Genomic DNA, 22,044 nt, shown 5'->3' with positions numbered 1-22,044 from the left:
AATTCATTTACTCTCTCCACCACAACACCAGATTACTTAACTTTATTGATTTTTCCATTGGCTTATGTGAACTCTCCCGCACCACTTGAGTGTAAGATCTCTAATTTGAATTTTGGCTCCAACCACTATATCCTTTCACATCCACCATATCCTTTTACAGACCACTCTCTTTCTCTTTCTAACGATTAGGTCACATTAATATGCTTCAACTTCAAAGTCGCCATACCTAAATTACTATAGGGTCTTCGGGAACCTCTAACTTGTGGAATCGAGAATCCAAAATACTAGGATTCTACTCAAGGTTGTGTACATGATTGGCTAAATGGAATTAAATAAAGCACACATAAAACACACCACAATATCGACAACCGATCTTCCCTTCTAAACCCGCTCTCTCGATCAAGCAACATTGTCGATCAATATCTTATTTCTTACCGCAATCTTATTCCTCACCGCAATACCTTCAAGAAATATAACTTTGAGAGTAACTAAGAAACTTTCTTTCTCTAGAATTGGAAACAAAATCAACCCAAAACTTCATGGGAATACGTCTTTAATCTAAGAAGTCATGTCACTCTCTCTTGGAGACCCATATCCTCTTTGGAGATCCAAACCCATAACCCCAAAAGGGATCACTCTCAAAGGATGGGTTGTTGATGATTATGAGGAAATAGATCTGCCAAGATGGAGTCAAAGACACGACTCCAAGGGAAATTTTTGTATCCATATATGAGGTATTTTGGTAATTTGTACTATCTACCTGAGGACATATATATTGTTACAATCGGGGTTCTTTTAGGGTTAAGGAAAAGAAAGAGATTTCTTGGTAATACTAAAAACAGAGAGAGATATGAGGAAGAAAGTCATTGTAATCCTATTCTCCATTGCTAGAAGAGAAGCTCTCTTCTCCCCGTGGACGTAGGCACATTGCCGAACCACGTATATCTTTGTGTTGTGGTTGATTGTCTATTTCTTTTGTATATGTTTCTTCTTTCTTGTTTCATAGATAATTTTTCATTTCAACATGGGTATTATGTCTTCATTGACTCTCTTTTATAGATATCACTATCTTATTTCCCAAAAAAATATTTTTTATTTTTACAATTATACCCTTAATCTTTTAGAAGAAAATACGAGTATGGTGATTTGGCTATCACCAAACCCAATAATTACCACGTTGTGGTTTTTAATTCTACTTGTTTTTTTGGGGTAATTGGTTTTTAATTCTGCTGACACCATCGACACTTTCAGACATGCTAACTCGCTAATTTATATGAAAAAATAGGTATGAGCATGTCTTCCATACTAAATTGCCAAAATAAAGTCACCCAAACCCTTGATTATCGCTCTCTATGTCCCCACAAGAGACTCTCACCCATTTTAATGTCTCATCAGCATTTCTCAAAAGACTATACAGTCCGACTTGACTTGGTTGAATTATTCACACCCTTAAAAATGCTTAAAAAGTCAAAAAATATAAAAATAATTAAAAAATGAGAATATATATATATATATATATATATATATATAGAAAATGTTGAGATTAGCCCAGTAGCTCATATGAATATATAATCCCAATGGAACAGATTGAATCTGGGCAATTTGACGGTCACGACTTCATTTCGTGTTTGAATTTAAATTTTTTTTCCTACAAATCCAAATAACTTGAAATTTTAGGTGTTCAATCTTCTCATTAAGGAGCACCTAATAAAATTATTTAAAAAATAATTTGCAAAACCTAAATTGATGAAATACCCCTGAAACATTTCAAGGGTATTTTGGTCAATTTATTTCTTGTATATTATTTTTTTAGTATTTTTATTAGAATATCCTATTTTTGAAGAACACAAGCTTAAAATTTCTAGTTATTTAGATTTGTAGAAAAAAATTAAAATTAAAATATGAAATGAGATCATGACCATCAAATCGACCCATATTCAATTTGGGCCATTGGGCTCAAATGTTCATATGAGCTAGTGTGGTAATCTCAGTGTGCATATATATATATATATATATAGATTGATTGCAACCATTGTACAATAATATGATGCAATAGCCTTACAAAACCATCTTATGGCCATTTGTTTGATCCAAAATTTGAAATATACACTTTTCATTCTAATGAACAATGAAAACACAACCTAGAAAGTATTTGTTTAACTAAATTAATATAGGCCGTTTATTTTGGTGAGATGCTTAAATCTAGGAGTTATAAGGATTTTTTCATTTCCAATTTTTTTGGTTGGCTTTATTATCATTAGATCAACAATGTTAACGAAGAAAAAAAGTGATTTTGAGTTTATAAAGGCTAAGATCTTGAAATTTACAAAATAAATGATCTAGATTTGTTTTTGGAGGGGACTCATTTTGGAGGATTAATTATTGAGATGAAAAGAGTGTGTGTGCAAAATTTAGGGTCATACAAATACCACAAACATGATTTTTTGGGACTTGACTTTTCTAGAAATCTATGCCAAATTTAATGATGATCTTTTGTGGTCCTATGGGTGGAAGAGGGTCTCAAAAGGTCATTTCCTTATATATATATATATATATATATATATATATATATATATAAGGAAAATATCATGTCAGCCCAAATATGCACTGCTACAGTACGCCAACGGCTCAGATTGAATCGGGGCCGATCTGACGATCCCGAATGTCTGATAGTGTTTGAATTTAAATTTTTTTCTGCAAAACGGATTGTTCTAAAATTTGGATCGTATATACATAAAACATAGGTGAATCTTCAAAAAATATAAAAATAATATTTTATATGAAAAAAATTGACCAAAATACGCCTATAAAATTTCAGGGGTATTTTGGTCAATTTATTTTTTATGGATTATTTTCTTATATTTTTATTAAATACACCTTGATGAAAAGAATATACACCTAAAATTTAAAATGATTTGGATTTATAGAAAAAAATTAAAATTCAAACACGAAAAGACGTCGTTGACCGTCAGGTCGGCCCATATTGAATCTGGGCCATTGGCGTTTATTGTAGCAGTCAGCTGGTGGGCGTATAGAATCCACGCCCATATATATATATATATATATATATATATATATATATATATATATATATATATATATATATATAAAGCGGAAAGGAACATATGGAAATGAACATATAAAAGGAACATATAATAAGAACATATAATAAAAAGCGGAAAGGAACATACAACAGGACTATAAATTAAAACATATAATTGAACCATACTTACATTTCACATATACAAAAGCTGGTAAATAATTTCAGCTGCTCAAGGATGTAGTCAGGAACTTTCTTCCAAAAGCAGTCGCACATAGAAATTTTAGACTCTTACACTTTTACAGAAGAAAAGAAACCAGATGGCTACAAACACTACTAGGTATACAGCAGAGAGATGATTGTTGAGAAGAGAGTAGAGAGAGGACTGTAGAGAAGAGAGCATAGCACTTCAAACTTAGGAAAACTCTGGATGCTCAAATGAGGGAAGCCTTTCTCCTTTTATATCCTTCAAGGTGAAACGGATTTGAAAGTATTTGAAATCCGCACCGACAACTTTTCAGATATGCTTATCTGTTATCTGGATTTAGGGATTTATTTTTGTAACTGTCCCACCATTTGATATAGATTTGTCTTCTTAATTCGAGGATATAATCTCACATGTCCATATCATCTTCTGAGACTTGATAATCCCATTTTAAAATCTATAGGACCTGATATAAGGTCATAAAATATATGTGGTAGTCTCTTTTAAGACTTCGTCTATTATACTTAGAGAATTTTCTCTGTGAAATTTGTAGTTCTTTTGGTAGAATTTGGTTTGTTGATCATCATATAGAGAACCAATTTTTAAACCAATTTGGGAACTCATTTGTCTCAGTTATTTTGAACTGAATATACCAGCTATGGGAATTTTTTGTATTTTGGTATGAAAAGACTTCATCCCAAGTCTTTATGTATTCAAAGTAATGATATGATTTAATTTTAAATCCTTTCGTATTGATGATCCTTGGTTTTAAATGATCTAGTTCCCATTCTTTAGAGGTAAACCGAACCAATTGCTCTTGATTATTTATTTTTTGTTTTAGGATAGCACCGAGTCCTTGTTCTAAGGCGTCTGTCTCTACTATTTTAAACGCCGTAGGACTCGATAGGGCTAAACATGGCAATTCCTTGGCTTTTATTTTAATTTTTCTGACTGCCTTAATATGCTCTTCGGTCCATTTTGGAGGATGTTTTTTCAACCTTTGGAATAAAGGTTTTGCATCTAAGGCCAAATCTTTATAGAAGTCAAAAATATAATTTAAGCAACCAAGAAATATTTGTAATTCAGTTTCTCTTGCTCTATCAATGGGAATGATTTTTCTCTGAAAAATATTGTGTCCTAAAAACCTTATTTTTGTCTGGCATAAATTTATTTTTCTCACGGAAACTACTAAGCCAGCATTTTTTATTGCTTTCACAAATGTACTTAAATGTTTCCAATGTTGATCAATTGATTCTGAGAAAACAAGTACATCATCTATATAAACAATCATGAACTTGGTATAAGGATTAAAGATTTCATTCATGATATTTTGAAATTCGGATGGTGCATTTTTTAATCCGAAAGGCATAGCGTTCCACTTCAATTGTCCAAATGGAACATTAAAAGCAGTTTTATATTCATCCTTTTCGGCAATCTGGATTTGCCAATAGCCTGATTTAAGATCAAACTTTGAAAATATGCAAGCATTTGCCAATCTGTCTAAAAGAGCTCTTTTGTTTGCGATCGGATATCTGATTCATCTTAAAACTTTGTTAAGTGGTTTATAATTTATAACCAGTCTTAGAGCCCCTCTTTTTATTTCGGAAGCCTTTTCGACATAAAAGGCTGAGCAGCTCCAAGGTGATGAGCTCTTTCTGATAAGTTTTTTGTACAATAATTCTTTTATTTCTTTTTTGCAGATTTCGAGTAACCTATTGTTCATTTGTATAGGTCTTGCTTTAGTAGGAATCTTTCCCTCTCAAAAATCTGGTTCATAGGAAAGTTCAACTATATGTTGCTTTCTGTCCCAAAAAGCATTGGAGATATCTGCACATATGTTTCTTTCCATATCTATTTTCAGATATTTAACTTTATTTTGAATTGCAAGAAGAGATAGTTTTTCTTCCACATTTTTGTATTTTATTTCTTCTTTCAGATAATAAAGAAATTTTCTTTAGAAGAAATATTATTTTTAATGTTATTGATTTCATGAATTCTAGGCTTATCAATAAAGGTGAATTTAACCTTATGTCCTTCAATACTAGCTTCTATCCCTGTGTCATCAATTTTTATTGGATAGAGCATGTTTAAGTCCTAGAATAATAGGTTGATTTAAACCTTTTACCATTATGAAGGGGAATTTGAAGCAAGCACCATTATTGTATACTGCAACATCTGGTAATTTATAATTAATCAGCATCTTGCTGCCATCGGTAGTATTGAGAACTTGGGTAGTGTTGCTGAAGTATTTTGTTGGCACTAACCCTTCATTAATGCAATTTAGATCAACTCCTGAATCAATCAGGGCAGTAGTTTGAAAACTGTATTCTTTTTGAACCACTATTTTGATATTAGTAAACCATTTTTGGGTTATTATTTTGTTTACTAGGTTTCCGTATCTACAATCCTGGACCTTTTCTATCACATTCATACCAGCATTTGAGGTTTCAGGTTTAGGAAGCGTATCTTCAACCTCAGGTGGTAAATGAATATTATATTCAGTTACCAGATTATCAAATTCACTTTCTATATTTTCTTCTTCAATTCCTTCATTGATAGGGTTCTGGGTTAATTTTAAGATTTGAACCCTTGCTTTCAAAGCTATCAACTCATTTCTAACCTCATTGATTTCATATTTTAGCTCAGATATTGAAGATTTATTTTCTATTTGTGTTTTATTTTGTACTATTTTCAGAATGTCATGGAAACTATAATCTTCTTTTGTTGGGACAAGAGAAGACTTGGTTTTTCTTGATGGGGTTTTAGACATGTTGATGTATTGGACTAAGGCTTCTCTTTTAGCCTCTGGATCTGATATTTTGTCAATAAGGTCTATGATCAGATCTTCTTGTTTTGTAAGGGTATTGATACTTAACCCATTCATCTTCATTATTGCCTTGTAAAAATCACATTAGCAATTCTCTTCTTTTGGATTATCTTCATCACCAGAGTCTGAATCAGAACTACTGATAATGATATCTTCATCATTTCTTCAATTAATATTTCTTCTTTTGAATCAGAAGAATCAGAGGTTTCATCTTTTATCAGGGTATTTCAAATAATTGAGTTTTAATATTATCGTCTATTTTTAGAGAGTTAATCTTTATTTTAACTCTACATTTATTTTTGTAATTGCCTATTTTGCCACAATTATAACAAGCAGGAATTTTTCGTTTTGCCCTTATCTTTAAAGGATGGTTTATTTTGCAATAATTTTCTGGAAATTTTTCCTTTGTCTTTTAAGAACGTCTAAATTTTTCCTTTCTAAATTTTTCATGCTTTTCTTTATGAAAGGGCTTTGAAGGGGATAAGATATTATAACCAAATTATTCGCATAAATCCCTTAACTCATTTCTCCCCGTTATTCTCTGTTCCTCTAATTGTCTTTTAAGTTTTAAGTCTGTACATAAAATCAGACCTTCAGCACAGATTTCGGCTGATAATTCTCCTAGTGTATACAGAGAATAAGGAATAATTCCACCATGCTTATTTTTAAACCTTGTTTTTACCTTTCTACAAAAAGGTGTGGTAGACCAGCTATAAATTTTTCTTTCCAATGATCTGATTTACTATCCTCTCTTACTAGTAATTTTGAGAAAAATATATCTTTATACTATTTATAATAAGAGAGTGTAGGACATCTTAGATTTGATAGCAAATCTTCAGATCTTGCTGCCAACAAAGTAGTACTTCCTACAAAATAGAGGGTAATAGTATATATCAACGTATTGATTGCATCTCCTTCTTGTACAATATTGTCTTGGCCATTTTCACTTTTGACTATCCATTGTTTTGAGGCATTTAATATTTGATTTTTTTATTCCTCATCCATATGAAAATCCCACAAGTCTCTTAGCCATCCTGTGAATCCACATATTATGGCTTTGGTTATCTCATAGTCTTGATTTTCACTTGTCTTGCAGGCAGTGCCATACATGGTCATGTGTTTCATGAGATCTAAGAGTTGATTTTCAGCCATGCCATCTATGTTCCAGTTTACTATAGATTTTCCTGAATAAGAGACCGAGGTAGATATAAGATCTTCTTCTATCTGTAGATCTATTGGGGCAGATCTAGGATAGTACATTCGGGTTTGGGACACTGGTCTTACTTTTCTCCCATAATCAATTCTATTGATGTCTAAGCTTTCAATTTTGAAAACTTTCTCCATATCAGAAATTTCTTTGTCATGTGCCTTATGTAGGACTTGAACATCAGCTTCCTTAGTTTTGAAATGCTGGCCCTTTTCTTTTTCATTGATATTTAACATTTTCAATATTTTAATCAATTCATCTATTAATTCACTATTTTCCTCTTTTTTCTTTATTCCTTGCAGGCTAAATTTTCTTGTTTCAATAGTTGGAGGAGGTTTGAATAAGACAGCTTCTTTTTGCTTATCAAAACTTTTGGCTTCTGGAGTTGGTTTTAATTTATTTCTATTCTTGTAGTTTGCTTTCCTATTGTTTGGAGGAAAATATTTGTATAATTATTCTGTTCAATAATGTGAGGCATTCCTTTAAGCTTAGTCATATTATGGTCACTTTCTTAGGTCTTATTTTGAAAGGTGAGGCTTTAATTTCAATTTTCTCCCCAAACTTTTCTCCTTTGAGTTGTAAGCTAGTCTCAGGGGGATGAATGGACTCAATTGTTTCTTCTTTGGTAGTTTGAAAGTTTTGAAAAGATTTTTCAACCATATTTACCTCAAATTTTGGAATTTTTATTACGTAATCTTTTGCTCTATATTTTAACCATTTAAAAAATTTGACAGTTGCCTTATGTTTCATCATGAACCTATTAAATTTTAAAGGGAAGGCATCTCGTAGAGGTTCTTTAAACTCTTTGAAGAACCGTTGTCTTATAAGTCTATTTTCTTCAGAGTAGAAATCTTTTCTGATCCATTCTTTATCAATCTTGAATTATTCCTTTTGAATAACACATACTTCAAAGTCAAGATCTGAGAGTGTTGGTTCATGTTCTTCTATTTCAGAGGAACCTGGAGTGTCTACTCTATAGACTGGTTATTGAACTTGATTTGGAGTCCTATTAAGTCTTTCAATAATAGTTCTCCTATGAGTGGGTATTCTTTCATATTCGGATTGCGGGACAGAAGAGGCCGAGCTTCTAGGGGGATCCCTAATGCTTGGTACTCCAATCCTTAATGTAGTTCTTCTGGAAGATGGACAACAGATCTCTATCTCTCCATCAGAGTATTCTATGATTTGTTCAGGGTCTCTATTTTTAGGATTTTTAATCTGGGATTCAGATTGTAAAGACCAACGCTCTGGTAGTTTTACCTGAGACCAAGCCACTGACTTTGGTATAACTAAATTTGATTAATATGGTTTGTCCTTTTAGATCCATTTGCCTAGCATTTGGACACAAAGTATTCATCACTTTGTAACATATTTTGTAAACAAATACCAAATTTTGAGAACCTAGATCCATATCAAAAATTTGAGTTTTAAGGTTTCGGGTCAGGGCTTTTAATAAATTTGGGTCTGTTAAGGCCACCGAGAAATTCTAAAAACATTTAAAATAGATGGGGTCATTACAAAGACTGGATTCAACTATTCCTAACAAGGAATCAGTGAACCTTTTGTTTCTACTATCTCTCAAACATAGTAGAACAGAATTATTTAATTATGTCCTTGTTAACGGTTTGAGAGCTATTTGTACCAAACTAATATGCAAATATTTGTAGTATTTCCTTTTATGATCTTCGATCATCCTTGGGGAAAGCAATTAGAATTTATCCTGAGTTTCTATTACAGAAATACTTTTTTCGATGGTTTTGATAGAAAAACTATTTTTCAAATCAAAAGTTCCCTTACTATAAACATCTGTTGTAGGTACCTTAGATATATTCTAATTTTGGATTTGTTTTTCTATATTATCTATTATTACTTCTTCTTTATTATTAACACGTAATGTATTATTAGTAGTAGTTGACTTATTTAATAAGGTTCTAATGAAATTTGTCATTGTAGTTCGAGTCAACTGGAAACAATCTCTACACTTTTCCTGGCCTTAGTGATCTTTGGGTCACAGCGACTTTGAATTACTACTGTAGATTTTTTAGAATTTTATTTAATAGTTCAGTTTTCTCCTAAGAATACAGTTAAACAATTGTAACATATATATATAGGGTTTTGTTAGGCTACACCACTTTGTGGTGTAGACCCTTAAAGTGCTCAACATTTTTTGACACTAAAATACCCTTGAATTATAAATTTTTTTAAGTAGGGGCATTTTTGGTCATTTAGAAGGATAAAATGGATATTTTATAAAAAAATAGTGACATTCTATTAGTAGTTAAAAACAATTAATGTATCTTGCGGGTAATGTCACACACCATATCGGTGATGTCATTGTCTACTATCGTTAATAAATATTTTTGTTTCTATTAGGAATTTTTAGTTGACCCTTGGTTAATTACTTAAAATACCCTAAACAAAAAGTTACTAGATTATAGGATAATGGTATCTAAATGTCTAAAAATGTTGAGCACTTTAAGAATCTACATAACAAGTGGTGTAGCCTAACAAACATAACAAGTGGTGTAGCCTAACAAAACATATATATATATATATATATATATATATATATATATATATATATATATATATATATATATCGGTCGAATCTGAACCAACGTAATTAGATCCAAGCTAGACCGAAATCTAATCTACCCCAACTCGTTATTGTTTTCATTTATTAGCGGTGGCAATGGACAAAGATCCGACCCATACCCGCCAGGTATACCGATACTGGTTCGGGTATGGGTCCAAGTTTTGGACCCATGGGTAGGGTTTGGGTCCAATAAAGGATAAATAGTTTATATACTTTACGTCTTCCCCTGGTTTCCGAAATGGCCAAACCCATCGCCATCCTCCCTCTCTACAATTCTCCCTCTCTCGATTTCTTGGAGACATAATGCTCTTTTTGGATCTCGAATGTCTCTCTCTCTCTAATCGCCCAACCCTAAAAAATCAGTTCTTTGTTTTTCACTATTGTAGGCTACAAAAAAAGAAGCTCATAGTGAAGGTAGCAATAGACCCGACTAGACTTGGGACCCGACGGGATAGACCTAGGACTCAACGGGTACGAGTATGGGTCCAACTTTTGGACCCGACGGGTCGGGTCTAGGTCCAAAACCTGGATTCAAATACATTCGGGTCTGGGTCCGACCGGACCGGACCCGTTGCCGCCCCTACCATTTATAGTAGGCCTGGCAATGGGCTAGCCCTGAACCAACCCCTAGTCCGCATAGGACTGTCCCAAGACCAGGCCTAAGATTGGCAGTAGCCCTATCAAGGCTAGGCTAGGCTAGATAAAATGGAAATTTTTTTTAAAAAAAATAGGGCCATGCCAAGCTGAACAGGGCCAACCCTTTGGTGACCCTAGCCCTATCTCAGCCCTCAGGCCTAGGCCCTAAGCCCTATTGCCCCAGCCCTCAGGCCACAAAATAGCTCTAGATTTTTAGGGCGGGCCGCGCGCCCCCATCCATATCCTATTGACAAAAATACCCTTTTCATCGCAAATATGACCAAATTGCTATGGGGAATTAGCCTTTGCCTAAAAAAACAGGATGTGTAACTTACCCCAAAAGAAATAACACTATATGTGAGAACAGTATATGTGTATTCCAAATGACTTTGTGATCTCGCGTGAGGAAACTGTAGAATATAACTTATAATTTGTACGTATACACGCACGCACCTTCACTAACAATCCCAAAACCAGAGATCGAAAAACATCCCATTTTCAGCAGAGGTTTGTAACCATGGCTCAAACCCTAAAAACCCTTAGGGTTCCTCCAAATTCTGCATCCCTAGAAGAGGCAAGAAAGAGAACCTTTGAATTCTTCAAACTTGCTTGTAGGTCAATCCCTAAAATCATGGAAATCTACAATCTGTATGATGTGGTTACAGTCTCCCAGCTTCGCTCTGCTGTGTCCTCTGAAATCAAGAGGAATTCCAATATTGAAAATCCAAAGGTACGTTTTTTTTTTTTTTTGGGTCAATATAAATGAAATTCCGGAGGCTTGGTTGTTTAGAGGTTGAATCATGGAGGTGTTGAGCTTTGGTTGACGGTAATTAGGGTTTCGGAAGCTATGGATTGCGAATTTTCTGAATTGGTTTGTAGGTTAGGGTTTATGCAGAAGAAATTGTTGTCGTTTGTTGGGTTTTGTGAGCTAGGGTTCTCTTATGTTGATTTTTTATGCTTGATTGATAGGGAAATGGTCGTTGTTTGTTAGATTTTTTGTGAATATTCAGGATTCATTTGGTTGGAATTTGCGTTTTATGTTTAGATCATGTTCTTGCAAGCTGTGTTTATAAATTTGATTATTACTATTTTCTTCTGGGTTTGGACTGGAGGGAAATGTAGGTTCTCATGTAATTTAATTGCATTATTTCATTTTTTCTGTTTTCATTTTTTCATAGATATAGCGGGGACCAGTTTGAGATGAGCTTTACTAAAACGAAGAAGTAGAGAATGTAGGCTTTGGATTTCGTTTTAAGTTATGGTTTTTTTGTTGGTAACGTGGGTCTCTGTTTGTTGAAGATGACAAATTGATGAAATAGGATTGTTAGCAGTTATTACCATTTCTGCTCATTTTTAAAATGCAATAAAGATTTTTTTTTTCTTTTGTTTTTTTCTTTGTTCAGGATAGAGAATGCCTTTTTTTTTTAATCAAATTTTTTTTATCTACCCTTCCATTTTCTATATGCAAGTTAGTTTTTTTTTTTTCCCTTTAGCTTTGGGGTATGATGATGTAGAATTTCTTGGGGCTATTGTGTGGTCGTTGACTCACAAGTCGGGAATACCATTGCAATTCCTGTTTCTGTTCTCTTATGATCATCACATTTTGATTAATTCACTTATAGGTGGTATATAGGCATCCACCTATGAAACAGAAAGAGGGCAAAGATCTTAGAACACTCACTATCAATGCATTACTTAGTGTCGAAATATTATATTTTGGACAATACCAGTAAATGTTTCTAGAGCACTTCTGATCATCTGAATTCTAGAAGGCATTTTATTCAAACTGTGCTCCAAATATGTGTTTGTCTCTCAACTGACATTGGGCAAGGTTTTGTTATAAAAAATAAAAAATGAAGACGCTTGTCAAAAATAAACAAATAAATAAATAATAAAAATTAAAAATGAAGACATTCCCAATGGTTTGTTTTATCATTTTGTTGCCTGGATTTTCTAGGGAGCAAGAAACTAAAGTAGGTTCTTCTATCATTGGTTTAAAATTTAAAGTTTGAAGTATAGCATCCTCAATTGTTTATTCAAGTTGGACGATGACTTGTTTATGTGTTACTTACAATGATAGTGATCATGTGGCTTGTAAGAACTCATGAGACGTGATGCTGCTAATCCATGTTTACGACCTGACTCTCCCGAACAAAAAATGTTGGGCTGAACAAATATAAAAATATTATTGAGATCACACATTCATGAATGTAGATTGTTTCCAGGAGAAGAAAAAAAAAAGAACTTCTGATTGTAGCTTATGTTCCATTGTTTTTTGAGGAAAGGTTAACTTTGTATTAAAGGTATGAACTTACAAAATGAGCAGAAATCAGATGGGCATCCCACAAGTTGGGTGCTTAGAGTACACTTAGAACTGTATAGGGGGAAGAGGAAGAAAAAGATGGGAGAATAGAAAGGGGGGAGAGGGGGGAGGGGAGGTACAATAAAAGTAAACGGACAGCTATGCTATGGTTTAAACTTCTAGCATGTCCTCTAAGTTACAGACAAAAGGCGCGGCTGCTACCAAATCGGAGTCGTGAGTGTCGCTGCAATAGTTTGGTGAGGAAAGAAATCTGGGTTGATGTTGTAGGTGATAAAGCTGAGACGCATCTCTAGACTAGGCTTATGGCGTAATGGGCTTGAGTTCTGAAACGGGTTTGGTCCTTAGATGGGTATGGCAAGGGGCACCTTTTAGAGTGGGGAGCAAGCAATTCCCATTGGATTATATGATGCGAGCTGTGGGGTTGCGAAGGTTTCGCAAATCAACATCATGTGGCCTCATAGTACTCGGCTTGAGGCAGTTTTTGACGCGAACTGTGGGGTACATCTAGCGTTGGCAGCCAACTGCCAAGGGTAGCTTTCAATGGTATTCTTCTAAACAAAAGAGCATTTGTTGGCCTCCTAGATCTCTGCAACAGGAAAAAATACGGAGAGAAAAGAAAAAGCACAAGAGGGTTAGAAGGAGGGCATGATGGAGCAGAAGAAGAGGGTATGATAGCAGAAGAGAATTGAGATACAGAGAAGGAGGGGCAGCCTCAGATCAGAGACGAGGAGAGAGATAGAAGGATAAGATAGAAGAAGATAGATAATCATTTTAAAAACTTAAGTACGAAAAGAATGGGTGAGGGAAAAGAACTTAACTAAGTAGCATAAAAGAACTATATTCCATGTTTCTTATGTTCCATGTTTTTCTTTGGTCGCAAGGGAATTTCTCCCATTGAAATCTAATGGGGATATCTCTTTATTATACAATTGCATGTGTTTCTATGTCCCCTTTGTAGGTTCTTCTTCCTACAATGCTAGATCCTTCATTGATCCCTCCCTCCTCTCTCCCTCCCTATCTACCTACTGCCAAATTTGGTTGTATGTCTCTTTCTTCAGCATGCCCCATCTATGGAGAGGGTACAAATGCTTTGTCATCTTCTCAGTGGCTTCCTATCTCACATGATGTGTTCTTTGTTAGAAATGCATTTGTTTGCAATCCAAAGGAACTTCATGTTGTTTGTCAAAGCTTGACACCATGGATTATACAATTTTATTTCTTGCATTTCTTTTTTGTCTCTGTTATACGATCATTCATGTTTCTTTCTATTCATCATCATCATCATCGTCAAAGCCTTTTCCCAACTAATTGGGGTCAGCTTCACTAATCCTGGTCCGTCATTATACTCTATTAAGGACCATACCCTCAGCGAGACAATAACTCCTCATATATTTTCTCACTACTTCCAACCATGTTCTTTTGGGCCTACCTTTTGCCCTTTTGAACCTTCTACTTGAACTAACTCGCACCTCCTAACAGGTGTTGTACTGGGTTTGCGCCACACATGGCTAACCACATAAGTCTATACTCTCTCATCTTATTGCCTATTGGTGTTGCACCAAAATTTTCAGGAATGTATTCATTTTGAATTCAATTCCTTCTTGTCTTGCCACTCATTCATCTCAACATCCTCATCTTCGTTATACTCATTCTATGGGTATGTTGTTTTTTGACCGCCCAACATTTTACCCCAAAGAGCAAAGCTGGTCTCACAATTGTCCTATAGAACTTGCCCTTCAGTTTCATGGGTATGCGGTGATCACATAAAATCCTAATTGTACATCTCCACTTCACCCACCCAGCTTTAATTCTATATGCGACATCTTTCTCAATCTCTTCATTTTCCTAGATTATCGACCCAAGATATTGAAAATGCGCTGTTTTTGGTATTTCCTAGCTGTCAATCTTAACTACTTCCTTGCCTCTACTCCTATTATTACTAACTTGCATCCCATATAATTTGTCTTAGTCCGACTAATTTCAAAACCTTTAGATTCTAGAGCATCCCTTTTGAAGTTTTAACTTTGTGTTGACATTGTTTCAGGTCTCATCGATCAAAACTATGTCATTTGCAAACAACATGCACCACGGTACCTCATCTCGTAGGTGCGTAGTTAAGTCGTCTATAACTAAGATAAATAGGTATGGGCTCAATGCTAACCTCTGATGTAGACATATTGCCACTGAAAATTCACTCATCTCTCTACTAGTTTTTCGTATACTAGTTAGCACTCCATCGTATATATCTCTCATTAAGTCGGTGTAGTGTCTGGAGATTCCTTTTTTTTCCAACATCCAACAAATCAAATCTCAAGGTACTTTATCATAAGCTTTATCTAGATCAATAAAGACTATGTGGAGGTCTTTTCCCTTTGCCTTAAACTTCTCAATTAGTTGTCTAAGTAGAAATATAGCATTGGTTGTTGACCTCCCTGGCATAAAGCTGAATTGGTTTTCTGATATACTCGTTTAATGTCTTAGTCGTTGCTCAATCACTCTCCCCCAGAGCTTCATAGTGTGGCTCATAAGTTTGATCTCTCGATAGTTCGCACTTGTATGTCTCCTTTGTTCTTGTAAATAGGTACTCTAGTATTTTTCCTCTATTTTTCTAACATATTCTTTGTTTACAACACCTTGTTGAACAGCTTAGTCAGCCAGTCAATGTGAATCTCCCCCATGTACTTCCAAACCTCTATCGGGATACTCTCCGGTCCGAAAGTCTTTCCTATCTTTATCCTTTTCAAAACTTTATTCACTTTCGATATCTTAATCATACTGATGTATCTATGACCTCTGCCCTCATTTATGCCACTGGTTCCTTCTACTGCTATGTTCCCATTGTGTTCATCTTTTTAGTAATTTTTGAAAATAAATTCTCCATCTTTCGTTGACCTCTTTATCCTTCACCAAGACCCGTTGATCCTCACTCTTAATGATCCTTATGCTTTTTCTCTCTCATTTTTGCTGATTTGAAGACATTCTTTTCACATTTTCTTGTTCCCAGTATACAATGTAGATTGTTTTGCCTTAAGTTTAGCCTTACTTACTATTTGTTTAGCTTTTTTCTTTGCATTTTTATATTCTTCTGAGTTTTGATCATTTCCATTACACTGCCAAGTTTTATAACATGATCGTTTTTCGCTAATGGCCTTTTTAACCTCATCACTCTATCACCAAGTTTCTAGATTCTCCTAAAACTTCTTTTGCCACTTTTTTAATACAGTTAGCCATCTCATTCCACGTAACATTAACGTCATGTTCAGAGTTTCATTTCCTTCTTTAAATAATTTATCCCCAAATAAGTCTATTTTCTTATTTTTAAAATTCCACCGCCTTGTTCTTTGACACCTATTATTGAAAAGAAATTGTTATGCTTTATCTTTTCTTCCTTGAATCATTTCCTTCATCTAGGTCCCCGTAAAACACTTAAGGCAAGTTTGTGTTGTCCCTAAGTCCATCTCAAATTGATTGCTAGTATGTTATATTTGCTTATTTACCAGACAGGTTTGCATGGGAGAATGAACATAGACCACCAGCATCTTTTTCTTTGATTCTTTAAGTGTCGCAAGCAATTCTTTGCTCCAGCTATCGATATATTTATCAAGCCTCTACCTTTCCTCTACATTTCCTTTGGCTGCATCCACTATCAACTAGCAATGGATGGTATTGTATTGTGTCAAATTGAGATCTAGTTGCACTATTAGGAACGAAAGGTAGACTGGAGTTATGAACTTAGGAATCAATTAAAGCTAACGGAATTAGGGCCGCTTACATGTATTGTTTGGTTGCCATGGGTTATTATGAATAATAACCTCAATGCAAGTAATTTCATGCAGTTTTCGTAAGTAATTTTGTTTGTGTAGTAAAGATGTCCATGATTCACATGGTTATCTTTGTTCTGCATTCATCTTTATTTTATTTCCTACATAAGGCTCTTTGTGATCTCATGGAAGGCCCATAAGGCAGGTTTTATGAGCTCAGGAACATCAAGTATTCAATCTGGTTTCAGCTCAGCCATTTAGGTTTTGAAACATTTCAATTCGTGTTTTGATGCTCCTGAGCTAGGATTCCCTTTCTTTTAATATTTGTAATGATGTCTTACGGGATGGCATGTAGACAATCATCTCATCTATCGAGTGTATTGCTTCTTTCTAATGGAGGATCTTTTTCATATATTTGCTTATGTAGGGGGGTTGTCAAGATGGCTTAAGTCGTCACTAGGGTATATTTACTTGACATAAGTGTGCCGAAGACCTTACTGTTCATTCATCCATATTGCAGGTCACTTTGCTTAAGCTAGAAATAGATGTAGCCTGCATATAGACTGATCCTGACCATCGTTGTGACAACTTGTCTGTAGGTTTTCTTTGTAGTTATTTATTGAGAAAAACTTGTCTGTTGTTGATCTGACCCTTTGTTGAAGAACTTGAGCTGGTTGTGGATTCACTTGGCTACTTACTCAGATGCACTGTTTGGCGATTTCGCTGTACTACCATGGATTTGTACTGACTTGGCCCTACTTGATCTAAATTCTTGGCTTGGATCATGTCGGCTGATTTGACATGACCCTTCGGCTTCTCCATGGGAAAGTATGAATCCAGATTGGATCTTTGGATTCTTGAATCTTGACTGGACGTAATCATCATTGAATGGTGCCTGATATTCACATTGTTAGTCATTTCATCACCTTTCAGATTATTGCTGAATTAGACTGCCCTTGGTTGACAGCTTCTCATGTGCCACCTTTTTTACTGCTTGGGTGCATGGACATGATGCTTGGGAGTGTTCCATGGTGGTTCCTCATGAAAGAATGTAACCTTTCCTGCTCTTGTTTTTACTCCCATCAATTCTTCCTGGGCATTCCAATAAGTTTGGAGCTATATGCCTTCAATCTTTGGGGCCTCACTGCTGGCTTTACCAAATGGTTGATAATTGATGAAGTTTTCAAGTATGGCCATTTATAGTTTGGAAGGGCAAAAACTCTTTGTTGTAATTGAAGAGCTGGAAACACTGAAGTTTCTGTAGTTAGTGCAAATGAAAGAAGTAAAATGGCTCTTATCTTTTGCATTATTGAGATGATTTGTCACTTCTCTCTCCTACATGACCTTGCTAGTCTTTTTACCACTCCTACTAAGGTTCACCATGCTAGCGTTAATACAATATAGGCTGCTTCCAGTCTAGATCGCCATACTAATCAGCATATGACATAATTTTTGTCGTTTTACATGGGAGAACAAGAACCTGATTGATGGTATTATTTGGGCCTTTCTAAATGTTGCTATAGCACAAATTTCCAATCTGTTCCATGGAGATGGCCATAATTTCCTTGTGGCATGAAATGATGAACTGTGTCTACATGGAGTAAGTTTTAGCTTTAGGCATCTCTAGGTTTTTTTTGGGTTGCTCTGTCATGCCAGCTCACAGCTACTGATTGTCGATTTAGTGGAATTTTCCTTTTTTTTTTGGGTGTGTGTGGCAACTAGTGTTCATTAGCCCAGTTTTCTTTTTTGACATAAAATTTAGCGTTTTACTCATTGCTCATATATAGGGCTAATTGGCTTTCCTATTCTGGCAACAAACTTCAACAGCATTGGTCCTAATACTGGGTATGCTAACTTATGCTTCTTTCTTTCCTTCACATTTCTCTTCCTTTAACGTACCAATCTTGATGAGTAATACTGGAAATCATGCATTCATGACATCATGTCTCAGCGGTGTGTAGCTCATCTAATGGATCAGTTGATAAGACTGTACCATGGCATGCATGCAGCATACCATCATGAGAGTTGTTTTACTAGTACCGTTGACGGGAAGATGGAGAATGATATCGTTATTGGACCCAGGAGTATGGGAACTGATAAGATGTTCTGTCAAAAAGTTCATTATCTGTTTCTAGGTACCTATAATTTGATCATGAGGTGTGAATTGCTTTAGAATATGAAATGTCCAGAGATCAGGTCATTCATACTAGTTTTTTGTTTCTTCCATTCTTTTCTTGTAAGTTCTTTCTAGTCAATTTTATAATTCGTTTTGAGCTTGCTGCCCTTTCACCATATTTCAGGAAACAAATCTTGAGAATCCAGTGATGCTTGTTATTTGCATAGCACTAAAAGCCAGCATGGGAATCGCTTGACAATATCATTGGTAGAAACTCCATTGAGAACGGTGAAGAGGACTTAAAAAAACAGACAGCAGAAATGAGAGGTTGTCAAAATGCTCGAACTCGGATGTTTTTTACTAGACATTTATGAACTAGATTCTTGGTTGCCTCATCAAAATCACTAAGTTTAGATGGTTGTTGCAAGGTCCTCCCATTTCCACAGTCTCTGACTTTGAGGGGAATCCCTTATTATTTGGATCATTGAACTTATTGAATATATACCTATTAACTTAGTTAATTTTCATTTTGGTTGATCAATCTGATAATCTGATTCACTGACTATAGACATGCCTAAAAGTCCAAGAAATTTAAATATGTACCGACTAGCATTTCTTCTTCTAATAAATACTAAATTAAATAAGTGAACTCGTTTAAATATAGGTCTTATCCCATAAGTATAACAAAGAAATCGTAACTTAGGTGACCCCAAACTCAAGCCAAAGAAAGAGGTAGAACTAACTGAGGTTGCATCTTGTATATGAAACATAAGTTATATGGAAAGAAGAAAGTTTTTTGTATTTTCTTCTCGTTTTTTTTTGAAATCGTCACCTGTTGTATTAATAAAGAAGGTATTACTGTAGTCTTTCGAGATAGCCCACAGGTCAGGCTTCTCGGCAAAAAATGGGCTTACCCAAACGGGCCCTACACAAAAAATTAGTGGGGCTTATAACAAGTGCCCATTACAAGGGATATATAAATTTTACATTGGATCCATAAAGTCGAGGCTACAAAAACGACTGAGGTCGAATCACCAAGGTGAGCAGACCAGTCCCTAGGCTTTTAAGGATCCGCATCACGAGCAACTGCAACTTCTCTAGCCAGTTGGTTCGTCAAGGCATTTGATTCCCTCCAAATATGCCTCCATAAGACGATCGTATCCCTGCAAATGTGCATAATCTCATCATATATCGAAGCAAGGTACCAGGGTGGAACAGCCTTTCCAGAAGCCCAAGTGATAATATTTTTGGCATCTCTTACCACAATCAGAGGTTGTCCCCACGCGGGGTCGAATAATTTGAGACTAGATAGTAGGGCCAAAGACTCCGCTAGCTGGGAATCGGCGTGGCCAATGAACTTGGAGAAAGAGGCGAGGATATTGCCACTGTGGTCTCTGAAGACCCCTCCTATGCCAGCTGGGCCGGGGTTTCCCAAAAAAGTTTTGTATTTTCTTTGAACAGAACTTATATTTTTATGTTTACATACTGCTATGTGCAACATTAATACAGGTTAACGAATAAATGCATCAAAGCATCTGTGGAGTTTGTCACGAGATGATTCAAGAGGCGTTTGCTGGTTCAGCAACGATGTGCTTGATGGATCCTTTCTACGTATCAAGTCATTCTTCTATTTCTTCTTTGGATCCTTTGTATCCAAAGGCCACTCACTTAATGTCACAAGGCTGGCTTGGCTGGTGCTGCCACATCCAGGGAGGATGATATAAGTAATGAATGAGATTATTGATGATACAAGTCATGGATGATGTTATTGATATTCCCAACTTGGTGCCTCCTTTAGTCATCTCTTGAAGGATGCCAATGCAGTTTCTCTCTTTAGGTATAATGAAGTTTGGGGAATAATCTCCACTTTTTCGGTTCTTATCTCTATATACATCCCAATCTGATTGCATTGCTGTTGTAGTTTGCTGGATGTGTTTTTCTTGAACTTTCGAGAAGGTTACTTGTCATAAAAAGAGAAATAAGCAACATATATTATAGATTGCAGTTATTGGCAACACTAATAATATGAGCTACACTCTTTAAGTTAGATTTTTATGATGTGTATGGGTTCTTGGACCCAATCTAGAAGTTACAGTTGAAGAGCTCCATGTGGCTTTGATATATGGTGCTGGCTTTATCTCCTTATAACTCTTGGGTTTTGTCATATATAAATGTTACATAGTGAAACAGATAGGCGACGGGGTGCGCTTTTTTTTACATATAAATGAAGCCTTAGTTCTCTTTATTTTTTCACCCATGGACTTACTCGATCATCCTTCTTTTCATATTCTGATAAGAATTTTGGTTGATTGTAGTTATTCATATTTGTCACCAGTCTACGGAACTAATTTGGTATGTTGCAATGAAACAAGGGCAGGTGATCGACATGCTTCTTTTCAAAGGGATGGAGGAGCTCGGCAACATTGTCCAACACTCGAAGCAACGACACCACCTTATTGGCCAATATGTGGTTGGGCGTGAAGGGCTCGTGAAGGACTTGGGCACCAAGGACCACGGGATCTCCGATTTTCTCAAGCAGTTTTACACCAGCAACTATGCATGAATCCAAATAGACTATGCATGAGGGATGCAAACAGACTCATTTCTTCATAAATCCCGAGGGATGTGGAAATAGAATAGAGAAAGAAAGAAGAAAATCCCAGGAATTTTCTTGATAATATGAAGATTGGGAGTTGGTTGTAATGAGTTGTGTGAGATTATTTATGTCGATTTCTTGCTATTAAGGCCTCCAACTGCAAAAATGACCACTGCTTAATTGGAGCAATGATTAATTTCTGCTTAATAACAAGAGGTGAGAACTTTGCCTTCCGTTTTGTTGTAATAATGTTTTTATTGAATTCTTCAAGATTTATTCCATTAGATTTTGAGAGAGAGAGACAGAGAGAGAGAGAGAGAGAGATGTCGAGAAATAAGGGGAAGGGGAAGGGCAAGAGCAAGGTCACTTGGCATGGGTTTCTTTAATATTTTGGTCAAAAGTTTGTTGGCATTTGGATAATGTAGTGAAGAAAAAAGCTTATAATAAGTTGGCAAGCTTGCAATGTAGAATTTAGGTAAACCTCAAAAATCCCTTCGGAATGATTGTTTCCATACTAGAAAGCCTCCCATGTACATCTTGGGACACTATATCTGGAACGATCATTTTTAGGATTTTTAAATATTTATAGATTTGTTTGATTTACACTTTTTAAATTTTAAATTATATATAAGAATTAGGGCTGGAAATAGATCTTCAAACGATTGTCAGTTTCCAGCATCAGAATTGCATTTTCCTGTAGAGTTAAAAGGTGCGGTTTGTCTAGAGCTGAGGCTGTA

At 35.3% G+C, this 22,044-nt stretch overlaps 1 protein-coding gene across 1 annotated transcript; it reads left to right on the top strand.

The window, feature by feature from the left end:
- The first annotated feature begins 10,904 nt into the window (after positions 1–10,904).
- LOC18426102 (LYR family of Fe/S cluster biogenesis protein) lies at positions 10,905–21,540 on the top strand. The gene is made up of 2 exons (XM_006832768.4): positions 10,905–11,241; positions 21,089–21,540. Exons 1-2 carry the CDS (start codon positions 11,029–11,031, stop codon positions 21,272–21,274), a joined length of 399 nt encoding a protein of 132 aa, XP_006832831.1. The 5' UTR covers positions 10,905–11,028; the 3' UTR covers positions 21,275–21,540.
- The last annotated feature ends 504 nt before the right edge of the window (positions 21,541–22,044 follow it).

The sequence above is a fragment of the Amborella trichopoda genome, chromosome 1, assembly GCF_054954075.1.
Source record: "Amborella trichopoda isolate Santa Cruz 75 chromosome 1, AtrichopodaSantaCruz75HAP2 v2.0, whole genome shotgun sequence".
NCBI classification, from domain to species: domain Eukaryota; kingdom Viridiplantae; phylum Streptophyta; class Magnoliopsida; order Amborellales; family Amborellaceae; genus Amborella; species Amborella trichopoda.
Note: the sequence above shows the minus strand (reverse complement) of the source record. Positions and strands in the feature narration are given on the sequence as shown.

Bases quoted from the DNA above. Each gene is read 5' to 3' on its own strand.
- LOC18426102 (XM_006832768.4), top strand. From the start codon at position 11,029: ATGGCTCAAACCCTAAAAACCCTTAGGGTTCCTCCAAATTCTGCATCC. The intron at 11,242-21,088 runs GTACGTTTTTTT...AAACAAGGGCAG, and splicing joins CCAATATTGAAAATCCAAAG to GTGATCGACATGCTTCTTTT.